This window comes from Hakea prostrata, chromosome 3 (genome assembly GCF_041222555.1).
Source record: "Hakea prostrata isolate BN-2017 chromosome 3, UWA_Hpros_2, whole genome shotgun sequence".
Classification (NCBI taxonomy): Eukaryota; Viridiplantae; Streptophyta; class Magnoliopsida; order Proteales; family Proteaceae; genus Hakea; species Hakea prostrata.
Window position 1 is genome coordinate 29,031,901 of NC_142602.1, and position 20,711 is coordinate 29,052,611.

General features: G+C 36.3%; 2 protein-coding genes across 2 annotated transcripts; both read right to left on the reverse strand.

Moving 5' to 3' along the window:
- Positions 1-8,561: 8,561 nt before the first annotated feature.
- On the reverse strand, positions 8,562-14,329 carry LOC149022010 (protein disulfide isomerase-like 1-4). Its single transcript, XM_089150213.1, has 12 exons — positions 13,584-14,329; positions 12,657-12,786; positions 11,610-11,775; positions 11,401-11,519; positions 11,227-11,307; positions 10,733-10,816; positions 10,574-10,645; positions 10,321-10,389; positions 10,161-10,241; positions 9,930-10,064; positions 9,057-9,113; positions 8,562-8,949 (listed from the first exon to the last, which is right to left on the reverse strand). Exons 1-12 carry the CDS (start codon positions 14,087-14,089, stop codon positions 8,782-8,784), a joined length of 1,668 nt encoding a protein of 555 aa, XP_089006339.1. The 5' UTR covers positions 14,090-14,329; the 3' UTR covers positions 8,562-8,781.
- A 163-nt stretch (positions 14,330-14,492) lies between these two features.
- LOC149022011 (caffeoylshikimate esterase-like) lies at positions 14,493-15,941 on the reverse strand. Its single transcript, XM_089150214.1, has one exon. It carries the CDS (start codon positions 15,777-15,779, stop codon positions 14,790-14,792), a length of 990 nt encoding a protein of 329 aa, XP_089006340.1. The 5' UTR covers positions 15,780-15,941; the 3' UTR covers positions 14,493-14,789.
- Positions 15,942-20,711: the final 4,770 nt, after the last annotated feature.

Sequence of the window (20,711 nt, forward strand, 5' to 3'; positions counted from 1 at the left end):
TGGACGCATCACCAGCTAACCTCATCTAACTACTCTCAAGAGAGCAAAAATGATCCACATTTAATATGATAACCTGCTTCTTCATACATTAAATGCTTAAAAACATACACAAATAATCCAAATTTTGAGAGACTAACAAAACCCCAAGTACTATTCTATTCCCCCCCCCCCCCCTCTCTTTAATATTGAATGAAAACTACAAAATATACCCCAGGTACCTCACTCTAAGGGCGTCAATTGGTTTGTAGTAGATATTTTGCTTGATTTCGGTTCAATCATTAGCAATAATTATATAACCCATATTCAATCCAAGATTCAATTCCACCCTAGAACTAGATCCAAATCCTAATCAACTTGGTTCTGGTTTTATGGCAAATCAAATTTGGCTCTATAGTTTGGCTCCAAATTCGTCCTAAACATGATTAATTCGGTTCATACACCTTAGATACTATATGGTATGGTTAACAGGTTGGATCTTAATTTTAAATGTCAACAACTATTGATTTAACCAACAAAAGGAAAGCAACAAATATATATAAAATAGCAAACTTATACGCGTGCAAATGCACGTGATCTTATATGAGGATTAAGAGAGTGAGATCTTTGAAATTATTTTATGAGAAATCTCGATATGCAATAAAATAAAGACAAAACGCAAGAGAATAAACGATAATTTTCTAGGGAGAATGGTATACATCCCAATTAAAGGAAAGATAAAACCTTGTTTTCTACAGTCTCTAAATTGAATTTTAACTTAATATTGGGCAAATTATTTTCAAATTCAATATCCTAGTTGAGATCCAGGGATAATAACGTGCAATGTTTTTCTTTCTCTCCAAAAAATTAACAAAGAGAGTTGAATACCCATAACATAACTAAGCACATACCAAATTTCATATTCAATATTGCAATTGGTTGACTAACCCATGTCTTTTGGTGCCAAGTAGCTAGATTATATGGGTTTTTCACAATTGCAGTCATTATTTCTTCAACATGTCATGGTAGCCTTTGGATAAACTTGAATTGGTGCAGCTGAAACAGTTTAGCTAGAAGTTGGGTGCTAGAGAATTGATTAATGTTGCCGTCCAAAGTAATTGCATTAAGGATTAATATGATTTTTTTATTAAACAATTTAGTTATTTATGCTTCAAAAATTTTCAAATTTAGTTTATATATATATAAATCATTTCTTAAGTAGGATCAATGTTGATTAAAATTACACAACAAATTAACTTATTTTCTTATTAACAAACAAGCAAAAGATAAACAAATGAACGGAAGTCATGGAACTATAGAAGTAAGCTACTCACACTAAAAGATAAAATGACAACTCCCCTACTAATATAAAATAAAATACATATAAATTCGAATTGCTTTTGCTTTAGAGAAATCTCGTTTAAAATGTACAACAGCTACAAATTTTCAAAATTCACAATATACTAAATTAGAATTGTCTCAATATTTATCTAAAAAATATATTTTCCTCAATACGAAACAAACATTTAACCTCTCATTTGGGAACCAAACAATTTTCGATCATTTTGAGTTCCGGACTATAAAACCACCATAAATTATTTTGTAATGAACTTTCAAATGGATCTTAAATTATTTCTAGAAAAGGAAAAAAAAAAAAAAAAAACCAATTCAACCACGTGGAGTTTTGCTAATTATTATAAAAGCATGAACTTTAGAGAAATTGTTACCTTTTTGTTTTGTTAAAATTTCTTAATCATTCATTTTGCATATAGTAATGACTAATGAATAACCCCCAAGATAATAATTTTGTTTCATATAATAATAATAATCAATATTAATTACAACTCCATTTTCAATAATACATAATTACTTCATAACCACTTTATTTCTCCTACGTTTTTTTAGCCTCTAATTGTTTCCTTATTTTATATATTTTTATTTTTTATTATTATGTTTCATTTAACTAGTCACTTTTCTCGCCCCCAATTATAGGAGATACGGTAATTTACTTGCATATTACAATTGCCTCAATTATAGGATGGGTAATTTACTTGCATATCACAATGGAAGAGAAAAAAAATAAATACTTGATTCATTAGCAACTTTACTCCACAACAATTGTAAAATTATAACTTTAGTTTACCATTAATTATTATAAACTAATAAAAAGAATATGCTAAGAAAAACCACCTAATATATATTGAAATTGAAGGATTTGGATAATCATCAATTCATGAAAAGTAATTAGTCTAATTTGGTTCATATTGTTGTAAAATTAGAAGAAAAAGAATACCTGAAATTTTCTTCTTATCATATGTTAGTAGCATTTCAATTGCCTCTAGTATCTCAAATTATTCTTTAAAGAAAGATAACCGGATAAACATAATTAAAAAATAACAATAGCCGCAAACATTCCAGTTATTTATGAGAATTTTGTTATGATTATTTATTATTTCAATCATGCATAATGTGTTAATGAACAAAATAGTTCTGCCTCACTAAAAAAAATGAATGACAAGTCTTTTAAAACACCTCATGTAATTCACATTTTTAATAAGCATCATGATTTATTACCAAAAAAAAATCATGATCTTAAACAATTCTTTGTGTTCATTTTATTTCATTTTCATTCACTATTTTACATTATAGTTCAAAATATTATTTGTCTTGGTGATGTATCTGCCAATCTTATAATTAGTGATTACTTACGAGTATGACTTGAAATGATTTTATCTAATTGAGAGCATAATTTTGACAAATATTACTAGATGTTCAAACTTAAAGTGTGAATTATAAACAAAGTGTTATTAGATCTATTAGTGATTGTGTATACAAAGCTGAAAAATTAATTAACTATCAAGTCAAATAAATGAGATATATTATTCACTTCTTCTATCTGAAATTTTGTATGCATCCTCATATAAGGCTAGATGTGCATATGCGCGTGCAATTTTACTTCATTCATCTCTTAGACTAATATGTTAGAAATGGACCAACATCACATCAAAAGGTTGAGGTCCATCAATTTCCTTGTAGATGTGTGACATGTGTCACAACATCACATTAAAAGGTTGAGGTCCATTTACAAGTCACATTATTTATTTTTTAAATTTAATCACAAGCCTTTGATGTGACTTATAATTGGATTTCAACCATTTAATGTGATGTTGGTACACGTGTCATACATCTACCAGAAAATGGATGGTCCATTTCTGATAAAGAAATGGACTGGATAAATTTCCTTCTTCTTTATCTTTGGTTTTTTCTCTACACAAAAAACTACTTTTGGTAAGAGTATAGAGGATCCCAACTCTACAAATTATCATTTCAAAAGCCTTTATTGATAATTTCACATATGGAATGAGTAATCAAGATGTTGGCCTCGATTACTCATTCTATCCTCACTAAAGCTCTATCCTCGGCCTTTCTTTTTCTGGAAAAGAAACTTGGCCTTTTATGATTTCATAATTTTTAAATTTAAAAGAAAGAGGTCATCATTAAATCAATCATTAGGATTGGATCATAGAGCCAATGAGTAAGAAGGGAAAAGGATTTATTTATTTATTTATTATTATTATACTAAACAAAAGCTTGATATTACTTAGGATAACAAATAAATTGAGTAGCAGGATCTATTACAATTAATGATTTGTTATGGTCTATGGAGGACCCAGATGCTAAATATGTAAACCATTGGTGGAGTGTGGTATCACAAAAACCATTAAGGTTAGTATCCTTAATTAACATACTATGTTTACTAAAATTGGGACATAAGCTATCGGCCACCTGTTGTGATTACGTGGAAGAAGTAAATTGAGCACTTCTTTTGCATTTGCACCATATGTCATGTAGTTAAAGGTTGTAGAATTGTGCTTGGTCTATTACATCCTTTAATCCAAGCAATATTGCCTCAATAATGTTTCCCTTCCCTAGTCCTCCTATACTTAGATACTTTAACTAGCCTTCCCATAATAATCTTATACTCCATCCTATATTGTCTACCTCTACATTATGTACCCTTGCACACACCAGAGTTGGACATTGATTTAAGTTAGTAAAGCTTTACATAAACAAATATTTGGTTTGGACATCTTTACTTATGTCTGGTTATGTGTGGTTGTTTCATGTGTTTTAAGATTTAGATCATGGATCCACACGATATTATTTAACAATTTTATGGGGTTGGGGTAGTTTCGTTAAAAAGTTTGTTGTTCTGTTCTTTCAAACAAAGTAGCAAATGATTATAAAAACGGACACCATCCATCTTTTGGATGCTTTGTCAAGCCCAAGGTCTAGGATGAAAGAGTTGCAAAGGTCATTAATGGATGTATATGAAAGTCTTACCATTCTTAGTCCCAAGGGACCCGTCGCCCAAATCCTTTTCGTCCAATCACATGAAAAAAATACGTGCCATATAGATTCCACACAGTTTCCACAAAGCTCGATAACTGGAGACAATGGTGTCCATTGAGTGAGTGTAGCCTTAACTGGTAATCCTGCATTTAAAAGACGTCAAAAGAAAATCTTAATGGGGTGTAGGGTAATTTTCAAAAGAACTTCCACCATGTGGTGCAAGTATTAGATTTTAATGCCGATCTTATTTGTGAAAGGATTTTCTCTGCCAGTTTGACAAAGAAATCTCCATTGCTTGAAATAAGAGACATCTAGGCATCATTTTCATTAGAGAGATTTCTGTTGGAGAGATGATAGAGTTGAAGGTTTAGAGGAAGAGGTAACTCCCTATTGAGAAGATTGGTTGAATTTGCCACTTGAGTCATTGTTGTGTTTCTTCCCCATAGCTCGGTGTTGAGTTCTAGATGTGTTCGATCTTCCAAAATTTTAATCCATGGATCAAACCAAAAAAGATGTATTCCTCCCATTTCCTATCTTTCTCCATACCATATTCTCGAGTTTTGGCAAGATTCCACAGATGTTGTTCCAGGTCCATGATCCCTTTCTTTTTTTGACCTTGGATCGAACGGTGTTGTGTTTGGAAAGTATTTTGCCTTCAATGTCTGTACCCAGAGTGATTCAAGGTTCTTAAGCATTCTCCATTCTTGCTTGAGTAAAAGAGCCATATTGATTTCCTCCATTTTTTTGAAACCCAATCCTCCATGTTCTTTTAGTTGGCAACATCGGTCCCATGACATAAGTGTAAGCTGCCTTTCCTTAGTCGGATTCCCTAACCAAAATTTTTGGCATAGGGAATCAATTTTCCTACATAGCATACTTAGGAATTTGAAACATTATATTTGATACAACGACTGCAGTTGAAAGACTGATTGTAGCAAGACTCCTCTCCCTGCAAAGGATAGGCTTGATGCTATTAGTTGGCCATTTTTTTTCTTCATTTTGTTGATTACAAACTGTAGATCCTTCATTTTAGATCTGCCATGAATCATCTTGGTGCCCAGGTAGATTGAGTCTTTCTTCATTTTATTGATTCTTAGTGTTGATAGAATCATAATCTTTTCCCCAAAAAATCAAACAGTTTGGTCAACACTTTCCATTCCACCCTATCATAAGCTTTGGACATATCAAGCTTAAGAGCCACATACCCATCCTTTCCTCTTGTTTTTCTCATAAAATGGAAAATTTCGTAGGCCAAAAAAATATTATCCGTGATTTGTTTATTAGCCACAAATGCCCCTTGATACAGGGAGATAAAATAGTCCAAGAAGAGTTTTAGCTTACAAGCCATGATTTTTACCACAATTTTGTAGCTCACATTGCACAGACTAATTGGTTTAAAGTCTACTACCAATCGAGCTTGCTCCTTTTTTGGAATGAAGCACAGGAGCGTGTGATTTGTTCCAAAAGGGAGGGATGAGTTATTAAAAAACAAGTGAACAAAGTCAAAGAGGTCTTTACTAATTAAATCCCAATGCTTTTGATAAAAAAAAAAAAAGCATTAAAACCATCCATTCCTGGTGCTTTGTGGGGATCTAAGGAGAAGACAGTCTTTTTTATTTCCTCCAAATAGGGGGGTAACGCGATTCCTTCCAAATGAACCCTATTGGCCATATTCGAAAATAAACAATCAATGAAGGAGGGGTCCAAAGGTCTTGAAGAAGTAAACAGGGTTTGCATGTACTCCGAAAATGCATGTGCAATTTCATAGGGTGTATTGACAAACCTACCTTAAATTCAATGTTCTCAATTTTCCTCCCTTGAAGATGTAATTTAGAAAAGAGATGATAATACCTAGTAAAAAGGAAAAGTTATATAGACCCAATGAGAGCCTAGATCCTCTGAACCTTGGTGCATGGTGCACTCAACTTTTTCTTTCGCAACCCATTTGATAAAAGTAAGCTTGAAGTGACAAATGTCAAGTGGATTGTGAGAGAAAAAAGTTGAGTGCTCAGTCTACTCGGCTGGAGGAAATACAAATCTGCCCAATGAATGGAAAAAGAAGAAAGATACAAAGGGACAGAACGGAGATCCAACCAAGATTTTCTTATATATATTGTCTTTGCATGCAAATCTTCATTTTTCTTTGGCCAAATTTAACTTCCTTTTTTATTTTTTTTATTTTTTATATGAGGTTCATCCGAGCCAGCTTGCGCGCACCACGATTACATCCTCAAATTAATGCCGCCGAATGGGTGTGAATCCAAGAGCTCCCCGTGGGAGGTTGAGCCTTTGCATGCAAAGTGTGGTTAGTGTGCCAGAAGCACATCCCTGAGTAAAGGAATTCACGGTTTTGGAGATTGGTATCGTTGACTAGTGACGTGAAGTACTAGTAGTAACTGACACAAAAGATTTCACTCTAAAAGAATAAGGTTTTGGACTTTGTTATCTTATTTTATATGGTATCACAAAAGTGGCACGGTATTGGTAAAGAAGAGTATCGATCTTTAGTATACTTATAATATTGATAGATTCAACGGTTGTGACCCTCCTGTCTCTGCAATCATAATCGTATAACTATCTCTTGCCACTTGTTGCTTGAGAAGCAACATGAGAAATACTCGTGTGATGGCAAGATGCTTATGGTCATGATTTGTTATATTCATTATGGTTCAAGTCACTAAACCGGGACAAACTGTCCAAATCAAATCAAGGGTTCAAATTTGGTCTAAAATGGTCAACCTGACACTTCTCAGATTAGGCACTTCTCAGGAGATGTCTGTTGAGAAGTTGAGAAGTAGGTATTGTGTTGACACCCAACTGTCATCGTGAGACTTCTCGACAAAAATAACGTTGATAGAAGATTCAGCGTATCTTTTTCCAAACGTCAATCACAGCATTAATTTCAGCATTGAATGCACTGAGAATCATTAAATGCTTATTGCTGGCGAGAAAACTTCTCATTCGTCCAAAATCAACCTCGAGTACAGCATTCTCACGTTTTGTCTCTCCATTTGGGGATTGATGTCACATCAAAGATAATTTAATGCTGACCCCTTGATTCAACGATGAGATCTCCAGTTGTCTAGCAGATCAACCTCTTAACTTGTTGATCAAATTTCTATCAAGAAGCCATTACCACCCTCCATTCAAGTACGAGGAGATCATAAGGCTATGGGGCATCTACTCTCTTCTAAGGTATGGACCAGTTATATATGCATCACTACACACAAGTGAGGGTAAGATTTTTAAATCTCCAACCATTAATCTTCTGCAACCAACTCAAGAGACATTCTCTTCTTTGTCTTCTTGGGCATTTACTCCCTTGAAGGAGCTCACTGGTTCGGCCATTTACTGACTTAATCATTGGAAATGGTTTTCCGTCCTCAAAGGCTGCCCACTCTCACTTGTTTTGCCTTCAAAAAGCAAATATAGACCAAGAACGAACCAAGAAACTAACATTTTAAATTGATTCAAAACTAAGGTTCTTTTTCTTCTTTCTTTCTTCTTCTTTTTTTTTTTTTTTTTTTTTTTTTTTTTTTTTTTTTTTTGCCCAAAAATTATTTAGAATTCCAATCATCATGCATCAACGGTCCTCAAACCTACTAACAATCATTGAAATGAAATCTACAAGGGCATTCAGACTCCGAAGTGGCAATTAGGACTTTATTGGGTACTTACCGCCCACATTGGGGGATACTACACATTGTTGAGGATATTCTTCACTTGAGATCCTTGTTTCAGGAGTCTATTTTGGTGCATGTTGTTAAGGAGACTAATAGGTGCGCGGATTTTTTAGCCGGATTGGCAACGTCGGACCAAGAAATTTTGTTGGATCGTCTCTCTTTGCCTGGCTAAGCTCGTCAATATGTTGTAGAAGAGCGACAGGGTCGTAGGTTCTTTAGAACCTAATCCTGTATTATTGTTTGTATTTTATTTATTTCTATTAATATAAAGTCTCCTTTTCTCCAACAACAACAACAACAAAAATCTACAAGGGTATTCTTGGAAATACAAAAACCCCTTAGGGTATATATGAACCCCCAAAGAAGTAGTGCAACGTTCCATGTCATAGACTGCCAGCCATTGAACCTTTTAATGATCAACGTGCCTTGATGCCAGAGCAATTCACCAGAGATACATGATCAACAACCACTTAATGATTCAAGAAGCTACTGTACATGGTTTAATGGATTTTCTATTTTAAAAGAAACTCACCTTTAATAGTTTTCAATATCTAGGGGTTTGTCTTCCTTCCAAATTTGAAAAACTAGAGTTTTCACATTAGAAAAAAGAAAACAAAAATAAGGAGCTTCTAATGCTTTTCAAGGGGAAGCATGAATGCCAAATTTGATACACAAAGAATTGAGTTCTGTTTCCCCCTTGTCTCTTAATGCACCTACTCTTCACTCCCTATCTAATCAGGCGATCAAGATTTTTAAGCATATCCCTACTTCACAATTCATCCTTCAAGTCTTCACTACTGCTCTTCTCACTTCCTCTACCATCAGCACTACCAGACTTTAAAGTGCCAGAGAGACTCTGAAGCTTGAAAGGAATTGAAGCATGTTTCTTGATGAACTTATATAATTCCACCGCAGTTCGATTAGCTTCAAAAACAATCTGCTCAAAGATGAAACCATGCGTTGTTATAATTAATATAATTAAAACATAAATGTTATAGTCAGAACTTCAGTGAACCTAAAAGGGTGCAAAAGACACAAACTTACCGGATCAAGCAACTTATCTCCTGCAGGATAAAAGAGGAAAGTGGGGAACCCATCAACCTGCAAAACCAAATCAGAAATATTTTTCATTGTATGTGTAAATTATTGCTTTTCCCATCCTTTCATTTCTCCTCTCAGTACTCTTTCCAACACGGACCACAAGAGATGAGGACCAAAAGTAAGAGCTCCAAAGTAACAAACTCAATGATCTGCATGTCCAACAAATCTTCTACATAGAAGAACTAGAAAACTAAGAGTGAACACAACATCAGAAAGGTTGTTTCTGTTACAAGGATGCACTTTTACAATGTATCACCTGTTGACGAGGTGAGGGTCAACGATCAATCGCTACTCATGCCAAACGTCATTACACAGTTGGCTATGCAATGTATACAGATTCCAATCAGATAAAACAGCACTTAATGTCAAACTGCTAGTGGAATAAGCATCTAATATAAATCACATTAGACCACATATCATATCATGTGATTTACATGCAGAGAATAACAAGAATCCAATAGTATATATGTCACTCCAACTGAAGGATTGAAATTCTCTATCAGAAATAGAAAATTACCACCACTTGAATAAGAGAAAAACAAATTAACAGGGAGAGAGTCAGTCAAAAGGACTTCTCTATTTGTATAGTCATCTTAATCTGAAAGCATACCACACAAACTCAGACCTAAGCAACTTCTGTGGATATTATTTTCTTGAAGAGGTGGTTGTTTTCACTGATTAGTTCATAATTCAAGAACAGAACTTATAGAGATGCAAATACATGGTTTTGGAGATATTCTCATTTACCAAGTACAGGTTAGCAGATTAACTTTAGCAAAAAAACGGCTTATCAAAGTCGAAGTTCATGATCAAGACCTGTGCACTTGGGTGTTCATTGGTGCTTCCATCCATTTTGGCAATGACAACAGAATCAATACCCCGCAGATGCTTGGCCAGTTTGTTGTAAATGGGCTCCAGTTCTTCACAGTGCCGACACCATGGTGCATAGATCTGGTTCACATAAAAATATCAGAATCCTTTTAATTAAAGGAATATTTGAGAAAGGAAATGTAAATGTACGTGGTTTGCATATAGGAAGATTACTACCTCAAGGAGAACATCCTTTGACTCATTCAACACAATCTCATCAAAGTTGTTTCCAACCACTATTTTCACATCTCTGTTGTTCTGTCCCATTATACACAGAGGATTGGCTTAGGGAGATGAGATGGACCAAAAGCACCAAGAGAATGGAACACAAACTTACAGTCTCAGGAATTGGATCTGACTTGTAGAAAGGCTTAAGGTAGCCTTTCAGGAAATCCTCTGCAAATGCCTGGCATACAGCAAAAAAAGAATACAATAACTGAATGTCTAGATCAAATCTAGCATTTTCCATATTTAAAAGCAAACTATGTTTGGATGTATAATAGCTCAACCTTTTACAGCTACAAGAAAAACAATTTTAAATCTTTTTGGGTGGGGGAGATAGCTAGGATGAGGAGCATTCAGGTTTTAACCTTAATATGGTCCAAGGTCAGTTCACGATCAAAAATATACTTCCTGCCAACATTTGCTTTGTATGCAAGAAGCTGCGGGCAATAAAATGTCATTTAGCATTTGATAATCCCAAGAATATTAGAAACTTAATAAGATAAAGATATAAGATGGTTGGTTACATGTGGACCATCTCCAGTGACTCCAAAGAAATATGAAACTGGTCCTGCCTCTTCATTGTCAGTGTCAACAGATATTATGATAAGCTGCAGTTTACAGAAACACTATAATGAATCCCAGGCTAGAGATTACACAACAAATTTTAACAGGCATGAGACTACAGATAAAGGAATGCCACAAAAATCTTAGGAAATGTCCATAGATCAGATATTTGACTGGGCAATTTAAACTTCTTTTTTTTTTTTTTTTTTTTTGGGGGGGGGGGGGGGTTGAAAGAAATTTAAATTGATAAACATGCAAAAGAACTCTCTGATTAATGCAGCACTTAGTAGGAAAATCTTGATTGGACACACTCCAAACACTCCTCTGAAACCAGCCCAGTGAAGCATCAAATCCAGAAACTGACTTGAAATTGATTCTGGGTTCTAAATAAGTATTAAAGAAAAATACCAGTGACAGATTAAACAAATTCTTTATGAAAAATATTATAAGTCACCTTTCCCTTGAAACCCTTTGCTACTTCGTGAAATATTGGAATGAGCTTCTTCAAACGGTTTGAAGTGGCAAACAACAAAAGCTGACAAGAGAAGCAGTTGACATGTCAAAACAATGAGAATGAAAAAAAAAATCCACCAGTTGGCAAAAGTGCTCATGTGGCACATGATCTTACCTGCTTCTTGATTGGACTCTCAAAAATCAAAGGAGCATTGTCCTTATTGAATGTGGTCACTAAAGGAAGTTTGTTGGCAAGGACAAACTTAACTATAGAAGATTTGGTAAATTTGCCATCTGCAGAAATTAAAATCCAAGAAATAATGGTTTTAAGGATTCAATTCTTTCAAGGCACATAACCTATGCAAATACATCAAGGGAACTAACCGAAGTGGCTTAGTTTCTCCGCCTCTTTTTTCAGCAAGACCAGAGCAGGACGTTTAACTTTAGGATCAACATGGAAATGCTTGGCCACATCAGGACTGGTAGTTTGGTAGAAGCTAACATGATTTTCATCTTTTGCAGCACTAAAAAGCTCATTACTTTCAGGACCCTGACATTATTGGAGAAAGTTAATAAGAAACCAGTAATCATGGTAGTAGATAAAAAAATTCATTTATACTATTAAGATGATATAGATTACAATGAGATGAATGTTCATGACCTCAAAATTGGAAACTGGCCTTCCAAGTTTTAATTTAACTAAGACAACTCCCTAAGAAGTTTGTAGATTTTAGGGCGCTTCACTATCCAATTTTCTATTAAATTGAAATTTTGGGCTGATAGGCATAGGGCTCAGGTTGGGAAAAGGGAGAAGGGTGGGGGAAGGCAACTTAGAGAAGTCCACTCCCATCATCAAGATTTGAACATCACAATAAATAAAGTTATAAATACATTCATATTCAAACCACCTAAATGAAAGGTTAACTATTCATGCAAAGGGAGCAAGGCAGGAGTTGCTTAAAAGAAAAAGGAAGTTTAACAAATAGTTTTATTGATGTAAATACAAGTGACAGGGATGGTCAAGACAGAATTATACAAATGTCAGTTATGATATTCAAAGAAAAAAAGAAAAACCTACTTTTGAAACTATTCTAACATACAGCAGTCACTCTCATCAAATCTTAACAACAAATGAACCAACAAATTTGAAGATGTCACCAGTCGCCATCCATTGGACCCTGGAGTCATCATCAAAATCAAACTTAACATGTAGAAATTCTAGAATTTTCATATAATTAACATAACCTTGACATAACTGCTCTAACTGATTGAGAACTACAAAACTAGATGAAGAAAAAGAACTCAGTTCCTCAAAATCAAAGGAGGGTAAGCGAGATTATATGGATAATTGTGCAAGTTGCACTTATACGGGTAATTATGCTAATTACACCACTATCTATCAACACAAAACTAGTAGAGTTAAGGAAGTACCACAAGAGAGTCAAGAAAAGCCAAAACCAGTTTATCCTCAGTATTTAATATCTTCTCTGCATCCTCTGTTGTGGTTATGTTGTAAATAATAGGTCCAGTCTTCCTCTTAACCCAAGTCACAATTGCATCTCTGTAGAATAAATTAAAATCATCAGCCTCATAGAGGTGTTGTAAGCTATTCAGTCTCAAAATATCAACCGAAAGATTGTCACTACAGAAAAACAAGGAATGCCCTCACATTGCCTTAGCTTTCAAAAACTAACAAACTAGAATATAACAAATATAAAATTGTAAAATATATATATATATATATATATATATATAATAAACTAATACTTAACTTTCCAAATTCTCAGTATAAGTTTTCCCATATTGTGTAGTAATAGGTACATATTTTACAACTCTTTAGTGATCAACAGGTTATGTTTGAAACATGAAATTTCACCCAAAAAATAAATGTTTGAAACATGAAACAGCCTTTCTATGTGATGTGGGTAAAACTGTGTACCCTGCAGTACTGGGAGCCCTGTGGGCTCAGAGATTCTAATGGATCAAGAGGTGCACCTAGTACAAAACTCAGGGTTGAATATATTCATCTCCTTTCATCTGCTGGATTATCTCTCACTCAGCATTGTCAATTCTGTGCGGTTCTTTGATGTCACCTAAAAATCCCTTGATTCTCTGCTTAGCTTCCAATGACCTGTTCTTTCAATAAGAAAGGGATATCATTTTTCTTTCCTTTTTCCTTTTTCATTTTCCACTTCTGTAAACTCCTAATTACTGACTAGGTTGATGAATCCAAAAATATCCTTGATGGAAACACGCTATGATGATAAAAGCCTTTTGGTGGGCTTTCAGTCTTGACAGAATTTCAATAACTGCAGTTTATAATCTTCAAAAGAAACACAAGGAGATCAAGAAGGTTACTTGGTTCTTTGGCCCAAATAAGGCTTGGGAACTCCATCAATGAAAAAGTAAATTGTCGGGAAGCCCTGGATTTGATATTTCTGCGCCACTTTGTCTTCTACAGTGCCGTCCACCTTCGCCAGTGCTGCTACTCCTTTCAACTCAGTCGCCGCTGCGGCATACTCAGGAGCAAAAGCCTGGCACTGTTCACACCATGGAGCGTAAAATTCCACCATCACGTACCGATTCTTCTTCACGAAGTTACTGAAATTCTTATTTTTCAGTACGACAACATCCTTCTCGTCAATCTCCGGCTGCGAATAAGACTGCTGATCGGTGGTATAACCTCCATCGCTAGGATAATCCGGATTTGAAGTGGAGTGGTCGACGACGGTATCATCGTCGTCTTTCTCAAGGAAACTAAGATCTTCGTTGATATCCTTGTCATTGGAGGGAGTCGCAGAGAAGAAGGCATTGAAGAGAAGAAGGGCTGATAACCAAAGAAGGAGAAGAATCCGAGTCTCCATCCCCGTTGTGGAAGATCCGAACAGAAGTGGCTCGGAAGATTCATAGCTCAGGATCTGATCAGTGATCCAATTTGAGAAGTTAAAATTTGACGTGTGAGTTGTAACGGATCTTTAGGATTTGAAAGAAATGTGAAATACAGAGCTTCGAGTAGGATCCTCTACCCTCCTCGACAAAGGATTGTAATCTCGGCGTTCGGTTCGGATCGATATTATCTAAACTTAGATCACAATTAAATCTCTGTTTTAGCTTATAAATAATTTTCAAAGCTTTCTAACCCAGCTCATACATGAATGAGCGACTGGAGTTAGAACTTGAGGCTCTCTTGAGTTTGTCCATATATCCTTTGTGATTATTCTTTTTCTTATTGAGATCTGCACTGTAAGACATAGAAACCAATTTGATTGATCGATCACTTAATTGACAGACACCATCCTTTATTATCTTTTTTCTAAAAGTTTGTCAGATAATCTTCATCTCTCTAGTCTGATAGGATAATGGAATCCATACTTACAAGTGGAGGTTGATTTTGGGGAAGAGAAAATTCTGAGAAAGGAATTAAGTTGGGAAACAAATTCAGTAATGATGAGCATACGATTGTTTTGGGTATCCTTCCTGTTCTTGTACTATCTGTGCCTATGGCTGGGTCGCTCTTTGTCGTCGCTCCTGCAATCAACGACCTCGCCGGCGGAGTTGGTGTGTCTAGCGTTGGGCTCTGGTTCGGAGCCAATTAACGACCTCGCTGAAGACCATGTCGACGCTCTCTTGTGGTTCACCGATGAGCTGATGCAACATCCCAGGGTGGATCCGAATCGTCTTGTCCTTGCTGGAAGTGCGTCGATAGAGCTCTTCGACGCAAGCCGGGTCACAAAGCACGTCTTGCTCGCCGTGAACGATGAGCATCGGCAGATCCACCTCTTCAAACCTCCCTTGAAGCTCCTTCGAAACCCTGAGCAGCTCCCCGGCCGTAGCAGCTCTCGGCTTCGCCGTGCTCCGCCTAGGGGAAGCCATTCCCAACTTCCTCTTCCACTCCTCCTTGAAAGAAACCTCTACAATGCTCCCTTTCGTCGGAACAATCTGCCACGTCGGAACCACGGCTGCCACGAGCGACAGTAGGTGTTCGAGCGGCCATGGAGGCTTGATCTTGTCGCTCACTCCACACATAGCGCCGTTCAACACGATGCCGTCCCAGGGTTTGCTGGTGCTGCCGGGTTGCTTTCCCCGGAGGTGGATGAGCAGAGCGATGGCGCCGCCGAGGGATTCGGAGTAGAGGAAGGAAGGGAGAGAGGGATACTGAGCCCTAAAGGAGTCAAAGTAGGCGATGCAGTCGTCGACGACGGGGTTGATGTCGGGAATATGGTTCTGGAGACCGTCGGACAAGCCGTGACCTTGGTGGTCGATTGCACAGGTGGCGAAACCCGATTCGGCGAGTAGGATGGCAGTGAGCTGTACAAACCAGCTTGTCTCGCCGGTATAACCGTGGACGACGGCGACGACGCCCAAGACTGGGTTAGGTGGGAGAGGAAGCCATGACTGAGTGAAGAGCTTCATGCCTCTGGCATTGGTGATGTAGTCAGAGGAGTGAGAGACTGAATGGCGTTGGTAGAATTCCTCAGGCGAGAGCGTTCCGAAGGGGCTTTTCTCGTTTGCGTCGGCTATGGGGTGTCGGACGACCAGCTTCTCGTTCTCCATTTCTGCTCCTCCTGAAGATTTCTCGATCGTTCCGGAGAAGTAGTAGAGAAAGGGTTTTGGGTAGATGCAGAGAGAATTCAGATTCAGTTTTGGCTTCTCACGCTTTCTGCGTTCTTCGCTCAGTAGTATTATATGTATGTATGAGCATGGGGTCACGTTTGCATTATTGAATATAACGGATAGGATGAGAGGGCGTGAAGTGTAGAGAACTGGATTTCAGTTAGCTTTGGTTTTCCCGAAAACTAAATTATTATCTATTTCAATTTTTTAGGGTAATAAAAGGGCTACCGTCTACTTGACTTGACCGTGGAATTTTTAAATATATATATAATATAATATAAAAAATAATTTAACGTGACCGGTTGCCAATGACCTGTCCGAACGAAGAACCCAAGTTTTACTCAAAAGCACAAACAGTGTTTGTTTGCAAAGGTGGGAAAGAAAAAATGGGGGTTGAAAAAATATAAGTATGAGATTTATATATAATAATATAAAAAAATAGGAATAATAATTGAAAGGAGAAATGATTTTATGGAAAATTTTCAAGAGTTTTGTTCTTAGATAATTTTTCACAAAATTTCACTTATTTAATAAGATTTTAAAAAATAATGAAAATATAAAAAATTAACATGCTCCAAAGACTATATATATATATATAGGAAACTGGAGATGAGATATTATATATGCTGCCGGTAAGAATTGAACCCACAATCTCTCCACTGAGAGGTGAGGTTCTCAACCACTCCACTATCTTTCATTGACAACGGAAGAAGAATATGTTTTTTTTTTTTTTTTGGAAATGAGGTTCATCCGGGCTAGTTAGCACGCACCACGACTACATCCTCAAGACGCTTTTTATATAATTAATACAGGCAGGGATTCGCCCCTGGCCAGAGATTCGAACTCTGACCTCCTATATGGAAGCATTGGGCTGCCAACTAAGAATATTGGTTCGTGCTTGGAGGTTTGATTTTCATGGCCGTCCGTTTTCTGTGATCAAATGCTACGTTTATCAAAGGGCAACAAAGTCTCTTAAAAAGAGGGAAACAAAGTCATTCGGCACAAAACGAAGGGAAAGAAAGAGAATGAGGCACAAGGGTCCGTCAACTTGACACTCTGAAAAAGCCTTCCACAGCTGAGAATGCAAAGGAAAATAAACACCGTGATTGCTACGTCTTTGCAGATAAGATGACAGGGACATATTCTGTAATTTTCCCACCTGCCTCTCAAGAGTCATAAGTCTTAACGATTGTGATTTTATTTTTGTTTTTGTTTTTGTTTTAAATCATGCAAAAGATTTGAGCTTTTGATCATGAAACGATCAATTTAGTTGACAATGATTAATATCTCTCACCAAAGAGATCAATATCAACACTCTGATGCCATTATAAAAACATCTGTCAAAGAAAAGAAAAGTTGGAGCTTCCAAATACAAGTACTTCCAATCAGAAATCATACAAGTATATTCCAACATCGCGTTGTAGATGAGCTACACATATCCAAGGTTAGATCTAAGGGTCGAGATTAGATTTGAAATGTAGAAATTTTTTCATTTTTATTTAATCTCAACCATTAGATCTAACCTTGCACACGTGATTCATCCATTTAATGCCGGAAATGGATTGAAAACACCCACCCCTCCCAAAAAAAAAAACAGACAAACACACCAAAAAATCTGATATTCAGCAGCACAGAAAACACCAGGAAAAATCTGATATTCAGGAGCTTACAGAATTACTACAATCATTTCATCAAGATGAGAGATTGAAGATCCTCTGAATTGTAGCTAAAGAGCTGTGGCTGGTGAAAGAAGTGAATATTAACTGGAATATTAACGTGAAAAATGAGAATGGAAGTTATTAACAATTCATGTATTTTGTTCCTCTAAATGTCAAAAGACTAGTTTCATACAGTAATTGAACTAAGTATCCTTGTTGTATCTTCTTTACTCTAAATTTGCCTGCTACACACTAGGTACCTTCAAAGTTCAAAATATCAAGGAATTCAGTATCATAAAAGGAACCAGAACTGTACATAATACGGTACGACCTTTCACATTCTAAGAACGGATTCCTCCTGATCACAGATTACTTCTCTTCCTGACCAGTACATGCTGCAAGAGAACCCAGAATCAGAAAACATGAATATTTTTATAATTCAAGCAATTTTCAATTGGAAACATAAGGCATACACAGTGCTCAGGGCTCCTGCGACTTCAGTGTCTGGGGAGGGTCATAACATACATAAGCAGCCTTACCCCTGTTTTTGCAAAGAGGTAGTTTCCAGCTCATGAACAAGTTGGTCATAATGGAGTGAGCTTCACAGTTTCTAAAATATCATGACCGGCTTATCAGAGATTTCTCATACATGAACAAACAGGTATAAGTAAGTGCTGCGAATGGGCATAATCTTCAGAAAGAGATTCAGACACCTAGACAAGCACACACAGGAAAAAAAGTTTCACTTTTGACGCGGTATGTTTCTATTTCCTGTTGAAGTACAAAGGTGGAACACCCAGCAATGTAACTCATGATATCCCCTCTGGATTGACCATGGTGATAGTGTCATTTCTCTTTCTCAACTATAAAGCAAATCATATGTTGGAAGCCTCTTCAGCAAAACCAAAGTGAAGATGTTAAAGGTTTTGGATATTCAAAGAAGTTGGCTATGGGTGAAGATGCTCAACTGTCTTTACACTAGGCAGTGGACCACCATACTGAAACTGTAGTTCATGGAAACAAAGCCGCTTGAAATGGCCAATAAAAATGTTCAAGACAAAACAAAAGCCTATAGGCTAGCAGATACCTGGATGACATAACAAAGAAGACCCTGCTCGATCCCATGCACGGGAAATGTCAGGAAACCGGGGTTATGTCAGTTTCAGCTACAGTAAAGTAGAAAAATACTGGAGTAAACCATATACTGTGAACCCGTCAAGATCTTGCAAGTGTCTCATTGTCATAGGATTTCAAGATGAGATAAGATACGAGTTGATATCTCTGATATCTAGTTATCTCAGTAATATCTAGGCAGTTGGATGCTTTCCACTGAAACCTGGTTTCATTTTAACCAAAAAATACAAAAAAAAATAAGGGTGACCAACTCTGCAAGATCCCAGTCCAACTCAGTTTTTTTGGTAGACGTTGGGCTCTGAACTGAGTTATCAAACCATTGAACAAGCACATAGAAAAACAGAGAGAAGTCCTTCACATGGATTCTGTATTTTCAGCTCACCTTTTTGGGGACTGTTAGCTCTTGCCTTCCTTTTTCTCCTCCAGCTCATCTTAATGCTCTCATTATTGATAGTGGTGGGATTACCTGTTTACCACACTATAGGTAGGTTGTGGTGGTAGTAATGATAGGAGTGGTAGTGAGAACAGCCATCCCAAGCTTCAGACAAAAGAATTGATGAAGTACATTTTATGTGCACAGCTAGCTTGATAAGGAAGATGAACTCTGTCAAAAGTCTCTTCCTGAGTCAATGGATCTACACTAATCCAGTAAGTCAATGAAAGCATAGACAGAGGAGCAATGCTACACTTATTGGTGCTATAACCCTCAAATATATGGGTTAGGCTATGATGTAAGAACTTCCTAACCAAACGGGTAAACACTTTGACACAGTAAGTCAGATGAGATATTAGAGAGGTACAAAGCCAAATTTGTTGGTATTTTACCTGTTTATGGTTTTGAAGCACGAAAAAAAGAAAACTAAAACAAGATCAAATCAGAAGTTAACGTTTATGTGGTCAGTGACATGAGTGACTATAAAGATAATTTTCCTCAGCGTCAAAAGATGAGCTCTGATAAGTCAATTGTATTGTCTTCTGTAACTTCTATTAGCAGCTATATAAATTGGATATGAAGAATGTTCTTAATGGGGATCAACTAACCTCAACCAAGGTTTCAGTTATCACTTATCAGGTAGCAATGGGAAGGTGTCCAGATTGAAAAAGGTTTAGTATGGATTGAAACAATCACCTGAAGATAGCCTGAGAGATTTGGTGCTTAAATTAAGAAATTGATTGGACATGTCTAAAGGCTGGTCATGCTCTATTTGTTAGGCAGTTAGGCTGTCTCAAGCTAGAACAACTGCCTATGTTGTTTAATGTTTATGTTGATTATTATACATCTGATTACTGGTATGTTTAGAAGAGGTGATTAGTCTTCATAAAGAACGCCGGGCTAGTGAGTTTAAGGCTGCTTACATCCCCCTTTAGTAATTACAGCCTCATGAACTGGGTATATTGGAATTTCCCTAGATTTTCAGATGGACCCTAGGTGAATCAACTTACTATTTTTAAACAAATGCATATGCAAAGTGGCACAATAACTGCTACTAAGCATGGACTGTAGCATTCTTAAAAAGCCTATGGTTGCAAGAGCAAGTTCTGATTTTAATCCACATATGTAGCCAGTGAAATTACAGAATTTTTAATTGACCTAAAATTATTTTATTTTAACATGGAAAGATGATACAGTTGTATTAGATATTTGTCTCATATGAATGCCTACGTTTATGTATAAAGAGCACCCAGTGCAGTTGGCAGTTCAATGTGCTGAAGTTGATTTTTGGATAGTAATAGTACAGGTGGGGTGTTTTATGTCTTTGGTTAGTCCAAAGGATTTAAGTGGATGAGGTTAGATTAAGATATTAATTAGCTAGAGTTTTTATTTGATTTTATTTACTTTATTATGTGTTGTTAGGAGTCACTTTTATGAGTCAATGAAGCAATTTTAGAAGGTCTTTGCATATGTATAACAGCCACAGCAATGAAAACAATCTAAGAAATATCTACTCTTTCTTCATTTCTTTATTTTTCTCCTTTTTCCTTATTGAATGCTGATAGAATAAATCAAGCCAACAAAGCCTTTTCAACTCTGATTATTTGGAAAAAGTCAGGACTTGTAGAAAAGCTGATCTGATGTTTG

Coding starts and splice junctions, on each gene's coding strand:
- LOC149022011 (XM_089150214.1), bottom strand. CDS start 15,779: ATGGAGAACGAGAAGCTGGTCGTCCGACACCCCATAGCCGACGCAAAC.
- LOC149022010 (XM_089150213.1), bottom strand. CDS start 14,089: ATGGAGACTCGGATTCTTCTCCTTCTTTGGTTATCAGCCCTTCTTCTC. Junction 11,308..11,400: donor AGAGTCCAATCAAGAAGCAG/GTAAGATCATGT, acceptor TTCTCTTGTCAG/CTTTTGTTGTTTGCCACTTC. Junction 8,950..9,056: donor GAGATAAGTTGCTTGATCCG/GTAAGTTTGTGT, acceptor ATCTTTGAGCAG/ATTGTTTTTGAAGCTAATCG.